We start from the raw sequence: 17,283 nt of genomic DNA on the forward strand, positions 1-17,283 counted from the left end.
GGGCAGTAGAGTGATTCATATTTTGACTTTTTTGCTCCACGATTGCATTTGCCATTTTAAAAATCCTCCTGATTTTTTAGCGAATTTGGATGTAATTTGATCGTGCACACGTCATTTAAAGTTTGTATGGAAATTACTATGAAAACCGATTCTTGTGTGAAAGACCGTTCCGTGGGGTGGAACATAAACTATTCAAATATAATCAAAATGTTGACTACGCAGAATATTTCCTAAGCTGAAAGCCAGTTGTTGTTGCGAAGCGATTTGTCGTTTGGAAGCAAAGTTATGAAAATGCTTATTATTGATATTGATGTTATTCTTCCACGTGTTAAATTGAATTTCCCGCAGTATTTCCTTAATAACTTTTCTCACAAGCATCAAAAAGTTTCGCAACAAAGACGACCCGTTTCCATACTAAATTTCCTATGTTGCCTGTGTACTTGTACATTTTAAGAGCTTAATGGGAGCGTTGGGGAACGGTTTTCCACAAAAGTTACTGTTTCCATAGTATTTTTATACAAACTTCAAATTGCGCTCAAATAACATCCAAATTAGCTAGAAATTTAGGAGGATTATGAAAGTGGCAAATGTAATCGTTTAAGCATTTTTTACCTGTATAACTTTTCCTTTCCCACGTCTTTTTTTAACCATTTCAATAGGAAGGAATCATCTTTGAAAAAAGCTAGAACAAAATTTAACAGAAAACGAAAAGAAAGTGTTTGAATGTAAATTAATAGTTACTTGATTGTTTCCAATAGTTTCACTATTTTTTCCACAAAATTGATTATATAAGCAGTCCAATGATACTATGAAGATGTGCCAAATATTGCTAGGGTGGGTGTACCAATTGTCGCCATACATAAGAACAACATTTTTTTTTTAAAAAAAATAAGTAAAAGGCATGTGGGTGGACTTTATATCTAGACCAACATTTGAAAAGGGCGTAACAGCCAAAATTTATTTCTTCTGATTCTGCGTCTACATACATAGCTATATATGTGAACAAAGAATCAGGAGAAATAAATTTTGGTTGTTACGCCCTTTTCAAATGTTGGTCTAGATATATCAAACGAAAGGTTTTACTTCCTGCTTCTTAGAACAGCTGTGAAAACTACAATAAAATTTGTTATAATCCTCAAAATTGATTAATCCATGATAGGAACGCATGCACCAGTTGTGGCACTATTCTTAATTTTGGTTCCTTATTTGGCAAATCCCATTGTTTTCTTATGGAACTGGCCAAATAGGGACCACTAGTGCGACAACTGGTGCAAAGGACGTCAAAAATTAAGCAAAATCATTTTTTACAATTATGCTTTGCTTGTTTTGGAGGAGATCAAAGGTTTTATCGTATCATATGAATATGCTTTATCGATATGAATTTGGTTTGTGGTTATTTTATTGGCCATTTGGCATATAAAGCACTAGTGCGACAACTGGTGCTATAGCCACAACTGGTACATCTAGCCTATTTGCTATTGAAATAATTTAACAAAATTTGGAAGGTGCAAAATTATACAGCTACTATGGGAAGGGTAGGGTTAAGCTTCTTAATCTTCAATTCTCCGTGATGTTTTCTAGAGAAGGCCGTATTTTTTTCAACTTCCAATGCATCTCTTCAAGTAGTCAAACATAATCACAAAATTTCATAAATTCTCATGAGAATTTTCTGCAATCCACATAAACTTTGAAGTACCACGTTTCTATAGAATTCCGCGGTAAATATTACTACTTCGTAGATTGGAATGCATGACTGCACAGGAACTTTTTTTTCATTGTTTTGCAAAGTTATTATTACATACAAATCCTAATAATAACACGTTCATTGTCATATATCCATCCGTCTATCAAACAGTAATTACTACCTCATTCACTTACTTCATTTTTGACTAACTCCATATCACTATATAAAATATGTACTCCACACAGATTGCTCTTGGATGGATGGGTGATCGAAAGTCCGTCAACGCCAACTTAACGTACGCAATATGTATGGGATTCTGCGGATTGGTAACGGCACTGGTGCCATTATTTACCGATTACACGGTAAGCTCCACAATTGATTCTTAAAATCCTAATGCATAACTTACAATTTCCAATCTTTTAGGCGCTATCGTTTTTGGCCGGTGCATTTGGATTGTTCATTGCCGCCAATTACTCCCTCACAAGTATTATCCTCGTTGAGTTGATTACACTGGAACGGTTTACCAACGCGTATGGACTACTGCTTCTGGTACAAGGTGTGGCCAATCTGGTCGGACCGCCTTTGGCTGGTAAGTCCGGGACGACGCTCGATAAATTTCACTCATTTCATCAACACTGTGCTTTTAGGCTGGATCTCGGACATAATGGAGAATTACAATCTTTCATTCTACTTGGCGGGCATATTCATTGCGTTGTCAGGGCTGTTACTGCTGGTTTTACCCGCCATCGGAGAGTACAAAAAGTACAACCAAAGACGTGCGTCGAAAGAGAAAAGTGGCGGCTTCGATGGATATGGGATGAATAATTTGACGGTGAGTATTCAGTGAGAGTCATCAATAAAATACGAAACGCTAGAAATTACTGCTGACGGACATGGTCCTTTTCAACAAGTTTGCCTTGCATGGCACTTACACCCATATCCCATAACGTTCTGAATTGTTTGCGGACTGACCTTGGTGTTCATATACTGTGACAAGCTTTCTTTAAGTCCAGGAGCACTTCCCTTAGGATTTTGCCTAATTTCGTGGAGAATAATGCGGTTGTGACGATCAGACTACAAAACGAACACTATGGTGTTAAAAAATAATCAAAATTTCTAGAAAGTTTTATTAATCATTTTTCAGTACACAAACCTTTACATGCATTAGATTTTGAAAAAACTGACACATCAATTTTTACTGGACACACTTTCCAAAACAAAAACCTTGGGTGTACGGTCAATTGTTTGGCGTTCATTTTGTGACCTATTCAGGTAAATAATTTAACCCTCAAAGGCGCAAGACGATTTTTTTAGAATTCGTCGAAAACATTTTTAACGTAAACAACCATTAAAATCGTTAACATTAAACGTATTTTCGGTATGTTGTTGTAAAACAATATTGCGTATTTAAGGGTTAAATTAATTTATTTGACGTACTTTTCGATATTTCAAGTCGAAATAACTAAAGATGTAGCAACTATGGTAAGATATTATGTATTTTATTACTGATTTTTTATATGCGCGTATGCTGTAAGGACAATTTTTTGACACAGTGTATCTTCCATTACTTCAAGAGTATTTTCAAAATTCGTAGATTTCACGACGTGAAATCAAGAATCTATTTTGGAATACAGCACTAACACTAACATATGAACTCCTCCAAACACGACGTACGAGCCATCGAAATTCAGATCAATGGTTTCCAACACTGTTTGGAAAAGACAATGCTTTCAAAGAGAATTCTATATCGAATATAAATATGTATACATATTTTTAAATAAATGCAGATAAATGCAGCTTTTATAAACTATTTTTGCCTTTCTCGTATTTTCTTCTTCAGTTGACAACATCCGGCACCAAAACGAATGGCGCTGCAGTTCTTCTGACGGCGGATTGTTTCGCACAGGAAAAGCTCATCAAGGAGGGCGCTATTGTTTGAATCTGAAGCTCTGCCGGGGTGGTGGTGAGTTCAAAAGGGTGGCTTCATATTTCTCCACCGTCTCCCATTGGGGAACAATTTTCGGAATCACAACACGCGATGGTATCGAGAAATCGTCCAATAACTCACCGACCAATCAGAAAAAAACATGCTTCACATCAGTAGATTTTAGTTCAACAGTTGAATGTGATCAAACGAGTTGTTAAGCTCAGGCCATATGATAAGTTTTTCGTTTTCAGCGAGAATGTGTGATTTTGTTTCGGTTCTACGTTACATTTTTTTTTCGTTTTGAATTTTACCTGTTAGATTTGACCTGACAGTTTTATTAGTTACTATGAAATCTTCCCAATCGCAAACTAAAACCATGCAGAACAAAACAAACTTTGGATAATAATAATAAACTTTAGGAGTTAGGAAATTCGCTGATCGAAGAATCCAGCACTTCATTTGTATTTAAAGTAACAACCGATATCTTCCCTCTATTTCACCATCGTCAGCGGCACACAATACCAATGATTCTAAATTAAATCGTAAATCGATAATTAAGCTCGAACTGTTGATTGAGCATTCACGAACTTGTTTCAATACTAGAACGGCAAATACTAATTAATAATTATAGTCCTACACAGTTGAATCTTGTGAACGGAACGTGTCTAAGTTACGGTTTGGTGTTTATGAACAATTTAAAATAAATCAAGCACATCCATTGACCGACTGAGAAGTCGCATCATCCATTGTCATACTGTCGAATTTATAATTATCTACTTACAAGTAAGGCATTTTCGGAGAACTAAAAATATCTACAAATGGTTTGTGGCAGGAATTAAAGTGTGTACCATTCGGTATTGACTTGATCGCGTTTTTCAACATAAATAGAAATTTGCCTATTTTCTTTAAAAACTTTGCTCATTATCGTTTAATTCAACGCAGAATATCAAGAAGCTTAAAGTTTTTCGATAGTATTCGATTTTTACCTTCTTTTGGTATATGCTTCATAACTAATAACATGGAAAATGGCGTTTATTGCTCTTTGATTGAAACTTTAATAGAAATCTTTTGAAATTGATATAATATCGTGCATTACTTCATCATTGTTCACTCATGAATGTAGGTAAACTTTTTCATGGCCTCCGCTTTGTCCACGGAACTATTGAATAACATCCTTCGTTTGAAATTTACCCAACATGTTTCTATCTACCTATCGTAGTTTAGAGCGGTCTTCTGAGCAACGTTTATTTATCTATGCGGTTGCCTGATGCTCAAACACGTTTGGCTTACAGTGACACTTCCGCATAACAGTGTCCATCTTGTACAGGAGAACCCAGGACCTCTTAGTCGATTGCGCAGAACGATGACGTCCACCGGGGGAGATAAATTGGGGCACGTGACTTTCAAATTGAAAGAATTCCGTGAGGAAATTTCATTGATAATTCCTTCGCATAATATTATGAAACAATATCCATGGATTCATTTAGGTATTCTTACGAAACTCCCTTCTGGGTTTACTTCGGAAATTCCTCCACTAAAGCCATTCCATATTCCTGCAGGAATTCTTTCGGAAATTGAGAATTAAATTATTTCTGATGGAATTCCTGGAATGATTACCGAAAGAGTTCATAAAGGACTTTTTTTTTTTTAAATTCCTGAAGTAATTTCTTAGCCGTGCGGTAATATGCGTGGCTACAAAGGGTTCGATTCGAGGGTCTGGTCTAGGATAATTTGGTTGGTTGGACATTTTTTCGACATCCTGGGCATAAAAATATCATCGTGTCAGTCTAATGATAAACACATGCAAAAATGGTATTTTGGCTTACAAACTTCGCAGTTAATAACTATCGAAGTGCTGAATGAATACTACGATGCGAGACGGCAATGTTTTACGGGGATGTAATGCCAATGAAGAAGAAGATACTCAAAGAACTTGCTAAAGAGATTTCCGAAGAAATCCTTAAAGGATTTTCCAAAACAATTTCGAACAGAATTTCTGAATGAATTCCCAAATATACTATATTAACAATATGATTCACTCTCACGAAATTTTGGCGACACCACATGTGGCGCCAACTCGCGTCCAAAAGGATCGATACACACGTAAATCGAACTACCCAAAATATGACGATCGTTTTACACACACTTCAAAATGTCATCATAAAAAAAAATTGGGATGCTTGATGTTTTTATTTGCAACATCAATCATCAACACATTTGTTTTATTGAGTTTTACCAATATTAGCGGAGCTCAGTGGCGTAGCCACGGGGATGGTTGTGGACATAAACCCCTCCCCAGAGACAACATTTTTAGAAGAAATTTGTTTTTCGAATAAAAAAAAATGTTCAGAAAACCCCCACCAGACCAATTTTCTGGCTAAGCCACTGCGGAGCTTAATCATTGGTAAAGCTTTTTGAAATTACGGTTCTGATCATTGTTGATCTAGATTTTTTTCCTTTAGATAGATGAATGAAAGTGAAGCTCATCGATCACTTCAAAGTCTGATGGTTGTACCAAGAATCATGCAAATAAGAGTCGTTTAGAAGAAAAAGCATTTGGAGTATAATTTTCGTTTATTGGTTCACTATTCTGAAGTGTGGGACAATTTTGTTTTCATAACATTCATCCCTTTTCTGACTTAACATCAAAACTTTTGAAAATCTTTTACAAAACTACCCTGATTCCAATCATCCAGATTTTATAATTGCGTTTTCTGTTGGTGGTATTTGGCTTGGCCTCGGGCGTGACCTAATAATTAAATGTTATTGAAAGTGATTGCAATAATGCGACTATAAAATGAAAAGTGAACTAAATTTTGAATGTATCAATCAAGGTGACTCATTTAGCACTCACCGCATCAAAACAACGGCGGCACTGTATATGCATATTTCTATTTGTGTGCTTTTCACAGAACATGTCTACGGTGGCGCGATCTGTTCATTTCAAAGCGGCGGTTTTTGCTCATTGCTTGCTCCATCGGTAATAAATTCTGGTGAAAATAAGAGTTTCTAATGGTTATTCCTCCAAATTTCTCTCTTACTATCATAGAAAACGGCGTTCTAATATTGGTTATAAAAATATGGTTAAAACTAAGCTGCTGTTTGAAAGAGCCACATGATTTGTAGTAAAATGAATTTGCTTTTTGATTGAATCTACGAAACAATTGATCTAATCTTTAACTACGCATCGGAGCGATATGATTTCTAAGACAAAACATAGCAAACATTTTTCTAGATTTTCATACGCTAGCTGGAAGTAAATCCATTTCTAGCCACCTTCAACATGATGTTGCTTTGTAGACGCATATCCCAAGTAACAATTTCCATACTTCTTGGATTTATTTAATTCTTATAGCGGATTTATAATAGCAACCACCATAGCTAGTTGCTCAGTTTTATTGTCGATCTTGTTGCTATCATTAAGTCTCTCATTAATATGCTGAAAAGCTTCAAACGTCAACCGCATATTGACCTTATAAGCGGCTCTACAGTTGTTGTGGAGATCCAACTCCAACTTTCATAGCTCGATCAAAACCAAAATGTTTGGTCGTAATGTGGTCTAATTAGTTACCCCAATAAGAATATTTACATTGCAAAGAGTTCATAAAGGTGTTTAATAAGAGCAAAATTTTTGATTTGACAGAGAGAAACGAACTTTTGTGAACAAACTGCCCGATATGAGAGCCTGATATAAATACAATTCAAACATAATTACGTTTGTGGTACAATCTCTCTATACAAAAATGAATTTGCATCTCCTTTGATGCAATATAACTCTGAACAGGTTGACCGATTTGTACGGGTTTCTCATTAATCGATTCGTCTTGAGGACAGCTGTGTTATAAAATATCACTAAATTTTGAGGAGAAAGTTGAGAAATTGTGAAAATACAATTTTGATGCGAGTTGTAAGGAAACCCAATACGATCGCGCTAAAAATGATCTAGAGTGCGGCGCTGAATGAACTCAACACTTGACAGTAAGAATGCAAAATATAGTCGACTTTGTAAATCTCGATGTTCTATATGTCGATATCTCTCCCTATGTCGATGGTTTCCTCGGTCCCTTCAATCTACATACATTTTGGCTTTCTACATCTCGATAACTTCCCTATTTCTAAATCTTTCTATCCCGATGTGTTGTAATCGTATCTTGTTCTGGATTCACTCTCCTTATGTCGATATGTTCAAATTTTTAGGCTACTAGACCATATTTGGACGATAACAATACAGATCAACAATAAGAAATGATGTTTGTTTTGTAGCCGTTTTTCATAGCAACAAGCTGTTTTGGATCTAGTACCAATTTAAATTAACTTCCATTTCTCGATCTCTCCCTATCTCGATGGTCCCTTCAGTATCGAGATGTGGAGAGCGATTGTAGTTTAATCCCGAGCAAGGTCGGGTACGTTCAACTAGCTTTTCTTGCGAAAGTATCGAAAAATAATCTATTAAATCCCAAAAAATATCTGATATTGGATACGAAATCGAGAAAGCACAAAAAATGGGCGTAATTAAGTTTAGCCGAAATATTTCACCGTAATGCTACGTTTTGAAAGGGCAAGTGAATTGAACAACTTAGTTGAATGCAATTTACTTGCCAAGAGTTGAACATGTTCAACTTACTGTCCGTTCAAGTGAGTTGAGCGAAGGTGTTTGGACGCGTTTAATCCAAGCGACTTGTTCAATTCACTTTCCATGTCTAAATGTAACAAAATAATCATACTCATTATGATAAGCGCAACATAACAAAACGCAATCGGATGAGTGTCATCTTCATGGCTTTCCACTCAAGATACATATTTATTCAATCAATGGTGGACAGCGAAAAGTTTTCAATTCATAATAAGTTGAAACGCAGGTGTTAAGTTCCAGTAGGAATGTAGGACACCGAAGATCAAGAAGAATGATGCATTGGAATAATATCGATAATATTCAGAAAGAATTAACCAAATTTCTTGCTGAAGAAAATGATAGAAATGTTTACAGTGGAACAATCATTTTAATGTTTGCGGAACGGCTTTCACAGTTTGAACGTTTGAAGCAAAGGTGTAGTTTGTCTGCTTTGCACTGCTTCATCGAAATATTTACAGTAGTGTTTGCATTTAACAAAGTCGATATTCCGGTAATCGATTTATTGAAAAATGTATGGACATCCCCACACTGTAAAATGTCATCGAACAACTGTATGACTACTCACCGGAAGATGGCAGGAGGGTTTTCCAGCACAAGCTAGAAAAAACATGTTTAGATTCCTCTTTGCTCGCTAGATGATGTTGTTATCACCGGCAAATTGTTCGCCATTTCGTTGTATGGGAAAACTCGAAGTGAACCATATTGTTAATATAATATATTTGGAATTCCGCAAGGAATTTTCGAATGAATTCCCATGAAAATTCTAAACTAATTTCTAAATGAACACAGAATGATTTTCTGCAGAGATTTCCAATGATTTTTTTTAAAGAAATTGAGAATCAAAAATGTTGCCCCGAGGAATTTCCTTTTGAAGTTTCCGAAGCATTTACTTGGAAACTTTTTTCGTAGGAATTCTTGATATTTTTTATGAATTCTTTGAGGTAGTTCTGATGAAATTCCCATGGGAATTTATTGGTGGAATTTGTAAAGAATTGTGAAGAAATTCCAGAAGGAATTTGTATAACAATTTCCGTAGGTATTTCTAATTTGCGAAGGTCTTTTCCGAAGATATTTCCAAAGGCATTTCTAACGGAAATTCTAAAGAATTCTTAAAGGATTTTAGGAAAGAAATCCTCAAGGAATTTCACAAAAGAATCCAGGAAGGAATTTTCAAAGGAATTTCTGGAAGAAGTTCTGAAGATCTCGAGGTAAATTCTGGGGGATTCTTGAACTTCCTTCTATTAATTTTTGATTTTCAAAATTCATTTAATTTAGTTTATTTCCAAAGTAATATCCAGAGGATTTTCCGAAGGAATTTCTAGAGGAATTTTTGAACGAACTCTTGACAGAATGTCCAATTTTTTGACAAATCTAAGTCGAAAATTTCTATAGTTTTTCGTTAAAAATTCTTAAAAACTAGACTTTCTTTTCAGACCTTTGGAGCTCCTGGCAGAAATAGATCTTAGAAGAATTTCTGGAGGAATTTCGTGAGAATTCATAAACGATTTTACCATGGTTTTTCTAAAGAAATTTTCGATAGATTTCGTGAAGAAATTTCTGAAAAAATCCAAAGGAATTCCTGGGAGTATTTCTGAATGTCTGAATTGATTCAGTTTTTAAATAAATCTTCGGAGGAACTTTGAAAGGAATTCTTGGAGAAATCTTCAAAGGAATTTCTGGCGGAATTTAAGAATGAATTACAAGGAAAACATTCTGTAGAAATACATGGTGGAATTCCTATTTTTTCTGGTTCATGAATTCGAGAACGCTTTTTTTGCATGTGTTTATAGGAATATTTTTGTAAGTTACTTTCAAAATTCCTTTACCCTTCTAAAGACAGACGAAACTTGAAAACTACGACCTGTTCGTAAAAACAAACTGTTCTCAAATTTACAATGCAAACTTTTCTTGGCTAAAATTCATCTGGAGAGTTACTAGGTAGCTATTATAGCCACTACATGGGAAAAAAGGCTATTGTCAATAAACCGTAAAACACTTGGTAAAACATAGAATTTGTTGGTGGCAATATAGTTGCCACAGCCTTATAAAGGGACAAGAAATGTCTTCGGGAATTCCTTCAGGGAATCATTAAGGAACTCTTATGGAAACACTTTTAGAAATAGTTTCAGGTACTCCTTTATGAATTACTTTTGAAAATATTCACAGAAACTACTTCAAGCACTTATTTGGAAATTCCTACAGGAATTTTGTCGAAAATTCCGGCACACCCGGAAACACCTCCATTTTGGAGAAAATTTCTCCAGGAATAATTAAAAAAGTTCGTCAGAAATTCCTTTGGACATTCCTCAAGGGACTTCTTCAGAAGATTCTTTGAAAACAAAATCCTTCAGAAGTTCTTCCAGGAAATCATTCGAAAATTCGTTAAAGCATATTATTTTGATGGAATTCCCAATGAAATTTTTGAGGGAGCATTTAGGTACTAATAGGCGGTATAGCATGGACTTACCTTTGTCTCATCCCAGGGGCACCTAGCCTGATGAGAGTTTAAGGGGAGCTACGATGGCCCACACCGTCCTTGGCAGCAGGGTTTGTCTCGAGGGGTTCAACTTTCCACTACGCACTTTTTGTTCAATCCCCGTTTGGCGTTGGGGTAAATGGATTATAGGAGGAAGTTCGGACACTGTTTTACACTTGTGGCTTCGTCACAAAAGGGGTTCACGCCACCTTAACACTCTCGAGGTTTAACCTCCCCGGTTGGTTCAAGCGCCAATAAGGCGGATTACTGGCTAACTATAGTGATCGGAATTTGTGTATCGCTTACTGGGAAACAATTCTTCGCTATCCCCGTGATTATGTTCAGACACGTTATACAATGGTCAACCGGATATCTAATCACACTCGCGCACCTTTCTTAACAACGGTTACAGCCAGAAGAACCACCAGAGCGTCCGTGTGCCTTTTTATTATCTCCTCATCGGCTCTTATCTTTTTTGCATCTCCTCTACCCGGACCATTTTTCTACCTCCTGGTGCGTAAGCGTAGGCGTATCGTGGGGCGGATAGAACACAGTGACGGTGTGTTGAGAAGGCAATTTTAAAAGGGATTTTAACAATTTTAATTCTAACTCCTATCATTAAGAAAATTACATATATTTTATAATAATATTAATTCTATGGGACATGGCATATGTTACAGGGAGTTCCTGAAATCTATTTAGGTTTTGGCTTTCAGTCTTTGGGATCAAAACGGGGTTTTATGTTTTTTATGTTTTTGAAAAAAGGCACAATACATGTGTCCGAAACGTCGGATGAAAACATAAAACCCCGTTTTTGATCCCAAAAGACTGAAAGCCAAAACGTCGCCATCTTAGTCGAATCAATTAAGAAATCTATTTAATTAAAAATGAGATCGCACTCCTGACGATTTACATCACGAACGGATTGAGATTTGCAATATTTTCTCGTGGTTTTAGCGCGTTTTATTAGTAGTAATTTTGTTATGCGATTAAGCGAAATAATGTCTTTAGACATTTTATCAGTATGTTGATTCATCTGAAAAACATTGCCGAAGACGCAGAGTTCAAAATTTCATTATTTTTGGAGATATGTCACGTTTTATGCCGACAACCCCTTAAAATGTTACTTTTTTCATTAAATCATTTCTACATTTTTTGCATTTTCTATTAAGTTCCAGATAATGTTAAAAAACGTCCTTTGGCGACTGGCGACTTAAAAACTTGAAAAATAAAAAAGATAAAACAGTTTTTATGGATTTTTCAGGCATATTTGATATAACTGCAACTTGACAAGGGGCAATCTGTGGCAGGCAATCTCATACGCATTTCAAAGTGCAAGTAATTGACTATGATTTAATACCTGAACTGTGAAGTTGTAAGCGGATGTAAGGTATGTTTAATCAAAAACTATTACTTACTGTTCAAAAGAGAAATCAATCCTCGGTATTTTGCCATTTCTCCATTGGAACTTCAAGTAGGCCTTAACAACATGCTAGGTTGTTTTTATCGTAACTTCATGCAAATATGCTCTCACTAGAATGCAGAATGTTACTTACTTGATACTTGATTTGTTACAGCTCTTCGATGAACCTACGCCGAATGGAGTATCCTTCTCCACTGAACTCGATCCTGTGCTTCGTTTCGCCCTGAACATTGAGCGCCCTCTCATGTCCTCATGTCAACTGCAAAAAGCCATCGTGTACGCGGCCTTCCACGAAACCTGCGGCCTCTTCCGGGTTCTCTACTAAATGTTATCTTCGCTTGACGTTCTTTCGGCATATGAACAACGTGACCAGCCCACCGTAGCAGAATATTATAAACCTTTAATTTTTGCACAAAATGTTCAGTTCCAAAGAATTGATAAAACAATGTACCATGCGTTTCCATATGCATGTATGCTTATATGATGAACATGTTTAAAACTTGTAGGCGTAAATAGTAATAGGGTTAATGAAGGCTTTTGCAGGTTTTGTTCTATTATTGTCATTTTGGTTTTCTATAACTAATTATGCTCAGATTTGGCCTAAACATTCTTTGCATATCAAAGAATATTGTGGCCAAATTTCATAGAATAATAGAACCTCCTTAAAAAAATAGAAGAAAACCTGCCAAAGCCGTCATTACCCCTATATCTCCAAACGAAATTACGAACTCGGTGTCTTCGACAAAGTTGTTCAGAAGAAGTTTTGCTACAACTTTTGCGAAGATACAAACCTCGTATGTGCTCGTATGTTGTGAAGTGGGTTCCGCAAAATTCTTCCGCAACTGTCAAAATTTGACCGCAAGCCTAAAAATCTTCAATACACTGAAACAAAAATTTGATATTTGGTGGTGTCATCGTAGAATGCCATGCCAAACAGCAGAGAAAATATATGAAGTGTCAACTGCGGTAGTTTAAAAATTGAACCGGAAAGATGAAAGTTTTCTCAGGAACAGCAATATACAGGGGTTAGTCGAAAAGGTTGAGATAGGCAAAATTTTGTCAAAGTTCAAATCAGCATAACTTTGTGCAGAATGATTCGATTTTGATGAAACCGAGACCATCGGAAGCGGAAACTCTTCTTGTAAACTGTCATTTAGCGAAACCTCAGGATGGCCTTTGGGCACAGGAGATGCTTCGGGTTTTCCAAGGGTATGTTAAAAATGCATTTTCTCTTCTGCTTGTCATTTCGTGTGACGTTTATTGCCATCATGTTTTATGTTTTCCCCAAAAACTAGAACTACTATGCTGACCAATGCAGGCTGCAGATCGAAAATCCGTTGAGTATACGCAGAGATATGGCAATTTTTGTGAAAACGGTGTGGATTTGGCCATTCACCTTGGACAAAAGTCACTTTCGCAGTACACCCGGAACCTGTTACAAATGTAACTTTAATAAAGATCCTGAATTCATCGTCTTGGGAAATTTGAAATTTGACACTCGTATATGCAGGGTCCCAGATGGTACCAAAACCGGACCCTCCTGGAAGGTCCTTGGAACCTGCTATAAGGGTGGTAGTGGCCACTGTTAGCCTGGAAATGTTTCTGTCATCATCGTCTCGCAAAGCCATGAAGTATGATACTCATATTTGCATAATTCCCACCGCTATCATTTCATCATGTTCCCGGAATCGTTTTCGCGGAAATGGCCATATCTCTGCGTAGTTTTGACGGATTCTCGATATACAGCAACCATTGGTCGGCATATCAGTTGTAGTGTTTGGAGAAAGCATAAAACATGACGAAAGTAAACGTCACATAAAATGACAAGCAGTGGAAATATTTCATCATAAACATACCCTCGGAAAACCCGGAGCATCTCCGTTGGCCCAGGACCAGGTTTGTAGGGGGACAGTATACTAGAACAGTGTCCGCTTCTAATGGTTCTGGTTTTATCAAAATTGGATTATTATAAAATCTAATCCATAAAGTACGTCACGCAAAAATCGACGATGTTCAACCATCATTTTCCCGTTCTTTGCACCTCTTATCTAAAACCTCTAAAAATTTTGTATGAATCGTTACGCTGCTCGGAACCCCCTCTCCCTAAATGCGTGACTTTGTGGATGGTTTACAAAGAAATTTTCGAAGGAATTCTTAAAGGCATTTTTGTAGACATCCCTAATCTAAATGTATTCCCGAATAATTTTTTGAAGAAATCCAAAAAGGAATTTATGAAGAAATTCTCAAAGAAATTTCTGGAAGAATTCCTTAAGGGATTTTTCAAGCTTTCCTTGAAAAAGCATTGTTCGTAGGAATCCCTGGAGGAAATTCCGATGGAATTCTGGTATCAATGTCCAAACGATACTTCTTGGAATATTCTCTGGAATTCCAGGGATTGGAAGTTCTCGGAGAAACAATTTTAACAACTAAATAATCGCTTAACTAATTAACCACTCCGAATGTGTATAGTTCTTACAGCTAACGCCGAATTATCAATAAACCTATTAGACCGAAATGGTCGGTGCCCTAAGCCTTATCTTTACCAGGATTCTGGCGCCGCGCTTTCAGGCGTCTGCTGCCCATCGCGGTTGCGCAGCCCCGTCGTCCTTTCGTTCCTGTCTATGCTCTGGCCTTTCTTCAGAAGAGAGAAGTTATTGTAAATGTCTGTATACGGTGGACACAAAGATCCTCATGCTGTTCAACTTCTTTTCTCTTGGCTTCATCTCGCTAAGTTGCTGCTGCTCGACTGTTTTCCCCAGGGCTGTTACGAACGAATTGATACAAACTTTCTTCAAAAAATCAAATCCTTCAAAAAGAATAATGATAAGGAATGTGGTTTTTGTTACATTACTGTACCGCTCATAAAAAAATTTACTCCTCCGCTTTTTTAGTCGCCCAAGAAAAACATACCGATAGGAAAAAAGCTTCTTTGATATTTTTGAAAAATTTAGCTGCCACGTGGAGGATGAGGCGAGGAATGCTTTGATAACACTGTGCTATTTGTACTGCGAATACATTTTTGACATCTATGAGAGCGTTGAAAAATGATCACAGAAGTTGTCATTTTGTTGCAAGGCACAATACTCAATTCTTAGGAAAAACAATATAACCGTTTGACATAATTTACGTTTATTTTTAGTCGAGAAAAATGTCATGCCAGTAATTAGTACGATAATTGTTCATTTACACATATTCTGCTCCTAAATTGCAGATTATTCCGGTACATATAATAATACTTGAGAACGTGAGTGAAACAATCATCAGTTGACGATTGAATTTTTAGTGTAGAGTACAAAACTACGCCGAAAAAATGTGTTTGAATCGAATATTTTTTCTCAGAAATAAAAAAAAACACAAATGAGTTAAATCTCCTCACCGCATATACACATATGAATCAAATAGAAACAAGTAGTGCAACAAATGTTCCCCTAATTATATTTTTCTCAAATATTAAAATTCAATAAAACAATATTTAAACACTAGCAGAAAAGGCACGTTTAGTAAACTTCATTGGCGGTGTCAAAAGCACCAAAGAAAACTAATTTAAAAGTAAAAGTTTAAAACGAACGGTATTTACTTGCAGATTACCTTGCTTGGAAACAATTCAAACAAACAGATGAAGATGAAAACATAAATTGATAAATAAATAAATTATAGATTATAAGTGAAGTAAAGGTTTGAAGAAAATACAGAAAATATATATTCATCAGCTGTGATCATTTAGTAAGTACGTTCAACAAAAGAAGACGATTATATGAGATACAAGAATCAACTCAGCATAAACTTTTCACACCAGAAAACTGTAAACCAGTTGAGACGAATCCAACTTATTAGGATGTCCAGATTTGAATAGATCATGAAGGATTTTGCGATGGTGAGGAGGGGCCAGGTCGGACAGTTTGAGCACGGAAATGTCGCTTGCCATTTAATTTCTGCGGTTGATTTTTTTCGGTTTGGCACTTTTGTATAATGATAAACGTCCTATAAATAGTATACGGATTGCATGAATGCTAGGGATTGAAATAGGATGGGATTTAATGAAAAAAAAAAACAGGAAACAGAACTCAAGGTTCAAAGACTATAGAAGCTGTTGATATACAGTTCAGGTGCCAGGTGGCCAAACTTGATGTGTAAGAACTAAACAGTAACACAACATGATGGAAAACAGTGGATCAAGCTTTTGGTAGCGCTAATATTTATAAAAGAACAGACAGATTACAATTGAGTGACCTTTTTAATGCCAACTAGTTTTCCTTTCGTGTTCTCAGCATGGTACTTGCTCAAAGCTAGGTTCTCAACTCGAACAAACACAATCGAACAAAAGACAACACTATATATTTTTGGTATTTGATCTTACTGACACAAATGGAACGCTGAAACGAACTCTGGTGTAAATATTTTCCTTCCGATCCTAATTTTCTACGATTTGGTAAGATAAGTTAGCTAGGAACGAGCGTGGATTTGCCTGACTGGATGCCGTTTTAGGAAGCGAAGACCAGAGCACGAAGAGATGATCTCTTGCAAAAGAAAAACCAATGATTTACAAAACACACCAATCGGTCAGCCTGTGCGGAGATCTAGTGGAAAGTATAAAATTATTTTCGAAAAAGTAACGATTACTCACTATATGAACAAAATACTAGAAGAAACAATTTATGAAATTCAAGTAAAATTCGTTCCAATCGTAAATAAGGTTTTGTGGTTTGACATTTGAGAGGATTCTTCGAAATACCTTTTCCCCCTTAGCCGATGGTGGTTTATGATTATGAAAAGCAATCAGAACACGTGTGCTGCATTTAGAATTCAACGAGGGGACTATCGATGTCAGTTAATTGCATTATATAAGGTTGTGAGCAGGAAGTATACTTCCGTTCTTCTTCTTCAATGCAACATGATTATTCTTTGGCGGTAAATGAACCAACACCGTGTTTCGTCTTTTAGAATGTCTATCAAAGAAAGTCCACGTGAAATTTCGGACTCATGGATGATTTTCAATTGTTTTGTTACCATTTTATCAATTTGAGCGGGAGTTTAAACATGCTGAAAGCAACACATAACGGTGAGAGATTCACTGCCGGTGGAAGCATAATTGTCCCTTGTTTTCTGGGATTCCCTATACACATGGGACAATTATGCGTCC

The 17,283-nt window shown here is 36.3% G+C and overlaps 1 protein-coding gene across 6 annotated transcripts in view; it reads left to right on the forward strand.

Moving 5' to 3' along the window:
• Positions 1-4,044, forward strand: part of LOC134220983 (uncharacterized) — a 284,593-nt gene extending 280,549 nt beyond the window's left edge. For all 6 annotated transcript variants that reach the window (XM_062700152.1, XM_062700156.1, XM_062700154.1 and 3 more), the window contains 4 exons: positions 1,930-2,046; positions 2,108-2,273; positions 2,332-2,516; positions 3,525-4,044. In XM_062700152.1, coding sequence (XP_062556136.1) covers positions 1,930-2,046; positions 2,108-2,273; positions 2,332-2,516; positions 3,525-3,623 — 567 coding nt within the window. In that variant the 3' untranslated portion in view covers positions 3,624-4,044. The remainder of the gene's footprint in view (positions 1-1,929; positions 2,047-2,107; positions 2,274-2,331; positions 2,517-3,524) is intronic.
• Positions 4,045-17,283: the final 13,239 nt, after the last annotated feature.

Source organism: Armigeres subalbatus, chromosome 3 (assembly GCF_024139115.2).
Source record: "Armigeres subalbatus isolate Guangzhou_Male chromosome 3, GZ_Asu_2, whole genome shotgun sequence".
NCBI classification, from domain to species: Eukaryota; Metazoa; Arthropoda; class Insecta; order Diptera; family Culicidae; genus Armigeres; species Armigeres subalbatus.